Source organism: Rhinopithecus bieti, unplaced genomic scaffold (assembly GCF_001698545.2).
Source record: "Rhinopithecus bieti isolate Rb0 unplaced genomic scaffold, ASM169854v2 scaffold_24673, whole genome shotgun sequence".
Lineage (NCBI taxonomy): Eukaryota > Metazoa > Chordata > Mammalia > Primates > Cercopithecidae > Rhinopithecus > Rhinopithecus bieti.
In genome coordinates, this window is record NW_016811148.1 from 1 (window position 1) to 2,778 (window position 2,778).

General features: G+C 51.1%; 1 protein-coding gene across 1 annotated transcript; it reads right to left on the minus strand.

The window, feature by feature from the left end:
* Positions 1–1,146: 1,146 nt before the first annotated feature.
* VMAC (vimentin type intermediate filament associated coiled-coil protein) lies at positions 1,147–1,649 on the minus strand (the record flags this gene model as incomplete). Its single annotated transcript, XM_017893496.1, has 1 exon — positions 1,147–1,649. A coding segment is annotated over one exon (319 nt), but the record flags the coding sequence as incomplete, so codon positions are not given.
* Between the last annotated feature and the right edge of the window lie 1,129 nt (positions 1,650–2,778).

A 2,778-nucleotide genomic window follows, 5' to 3' on the forward strand; every position in this document is an offset into this window, starting at 1 on the left:
AAAAAAAAAAAAGAAAATAAAATGAAGCTGGATGTGGTGTGGTGGCTCATAAGATCGCTTGAGCCCGGGCAATATAGCAAAAGCCTGTTTCTACTAAAATTTTAAAAATTAGCCAGGCATGGTGGCGCGTGCCTGTAATCCCAGCTACTCAGGAGGCTGAGGCAGGAGAGTCACTTGAACCCAGGAGGCGGAGGTTGCAGTGAGCCGAGATGGCACTGCCGCACTCCAACCTGGGTGACAGAGGGAGACTCCGTCTCAGAAAAACTTTAAAAAAATAAAATAATTAGCTGGGCATGGGGACACATGCCTGTGGTCCCAGCTACTCGGGAGGCTGAGGTGGGAGGATCTCTTGAGGCCAGGAGTTCAAGGCTGCAGTGAGCCATGATCACACCTCTGCACTCCAGCCTAGGCGACACAGTGGGACCTTGTCTCTGTAAAGAATAAATACAAATAAATTTGTCTTTATTGGCTGGAGCCTTCCAATTCTGGTGTGGGATAGAAAACTAAGAAAATGCATTAGTCCTGGGATCGGGGCTGCTTCAGTAGGAACAAGAATCAGGGCAGCTCCCCGCCCCCCACAAAAAAAGGAGAAAAACTTAAATAATGGGGAACTTGATACCATTTACATTCACCAGACAGAAAAAGAGAGGTCTCAATTCAGGTGCTTCAGGGGCCAAACTAAGAGAGGTAAGACCAACAGAGGCCAGGCACGGTGGCTCACACCTGTAATCCCAGTACTTTGGGAGGCCTAGGCAGGCAGATCACTTGAAGCCAGGAGTTCAACACCACCCTGGTCAACATGGTGAAACCCCCATCTCTACTAAAAATACAAAAATTAGCTGGGTGTGGTGGTGCGCATCTGTAATCCCAGCTACTTGGGAAGCTGAGGCAGGAGAATCGCTTGAACCCAGAAGGTGGAGGTTGCAGTGAGCCAAGATCGCACCACTGCACTCCAGCCAGGGTGACAGAGTGGGACTCTGTCTCAAAAAAAGACCAACAGAAACTCACACCCTGGCTAAAGAGGGTGCCCTGGACTCCAGGCAATTATGGCCAAATCTTGCCAGAAATCCAGATCTTTGTGTTTGCATTACCAGGTTTTTAGCAAGGGTGACTCATTTAAAGTTTAAAAACAAACAAGAACACTTCTGTCTGGGTTAAACGTCTGCATCTGGCCTGTGGACCTATTTGAAAACTTTGACTGTTTAGCCTGTTCTGATGCTTAGACAGGACTGTGGCTCTGCCATTGGGTCCCCCTGCAGGACGCTGGTGACTCCCAAGGACATTGTCAGCAGTGGCTTTCTGTCTCCATTCTGGAATCTGCATTCCGGGCTCACACTGTGGTCCCAAACACCGCAGGCTGGAGGTGGACCCTGTCTGCCTCTTCCCCAGTGCTATTGGCAAGGGGTGGACCAGGCCCACCGGGGGGTGGGTGGCCGGGGTCACTGGCCGGCACGGGCCCCAGGCGCTCAGCCTCAGCCAGGGCAGCCAGCAGCCCGGCCAGGGGTGGTCGGCGGCGGCAGATGTCCTGCAACAGCTCAGCCCGGGGCTGCAACTGCCTAATGAGTTTGTCCCTCTGGTGCACGGCGGCCTGCAGGCTGTGGACAGTGGCCTCTGAGGTCATCAGCTGCTCCTGGAGTGTGGCAATCTCACTGGCAAGAAGGCAAGAAGAGGTGATTACGGAACTGAGGACCACAGCGCCTGTTCCTCCCTGCTCCAGACCCCATCACCTTTGGGATAAAGCCCGCGTTCCTCAGCACTGCCTCAGGGTCCTCCCTGGTTATGAACGGGATGTTTCTTTGTTTTTACTATTATTATATTTTACTTTTTTTTTTGAGATGGAATCTCGCCCTGTTGCCCAGGCTGGAGTGCAGTGGCACCATCTCAGCTCACTGCAAGCTCCGCCTCCCGGGTTCAAGTGATTCTCCTACCTCAGCCTCCCTAGTAGCTGGGATTACAGGTGCCCACCACCATGCCCGGCTAATTTTTTGTATCATCAGTAGAGACGGGGTTTCCCCATGCTGGCCAGGCTGGTCTCAAACTCCTGACCTCATGATCCGCCCACCGTGGCCTCTCAAAGTGCTGGGATTACAGGCATAAGCCACCATGCCCAGCCTATTATTATAATTTTTGCGACAGAGTGTCGCTCTGTTGCCCAGGCTGGAGTTCAGTGCAACCTCTGCCACCCAGGTTCAAACAACTGTCCTGCCTCAACCTCCCAAGTAGCTGGGTTTACAGGCATGTGCCACCATTCCCAACTGATTTTTGTATTTTTAGTAGAGACAAGGTTCTTTATAATTCTTAATTATAAAGAATTACACCTCTTTATAAATCGCCCGGTATCAGGTATGTCCCTATAGCATTGTGAGAATGGACTAATGCACCTCCCATTGGGGTTAGGGCTTCATGATATGAATTTTGGGGAGACAGAAACATTCAGTTCAGGCCGGGTGCAGTGGCTCAGCCTGTAATCCCAGCCCTTCGGGAGGCCAAAGCGGGTGGATCACTTGAGGTCAGAAGTTCAAGACCAGCCTGGTCAACATGGTGAAAGCCCCTCCCCCCCGTCTCTACTAAAAATACAAAATTAGCCGGTTGTGGTGGTGGGGTGCCTGTAATCCCAACTACTCTGAAGGATGAGACAGGAGAATTGCCTGAACCTGGGAGGCAGAGGTTTCAGTGAGCCAAGATCACATCACTGCACTCCAGCCTGCGTGACAGAGCCAGACTCCATCAAAAAAAAAAAAAAAAAAAAAAAAAAAAAAAAAAAAGCTAGGCTGGCTC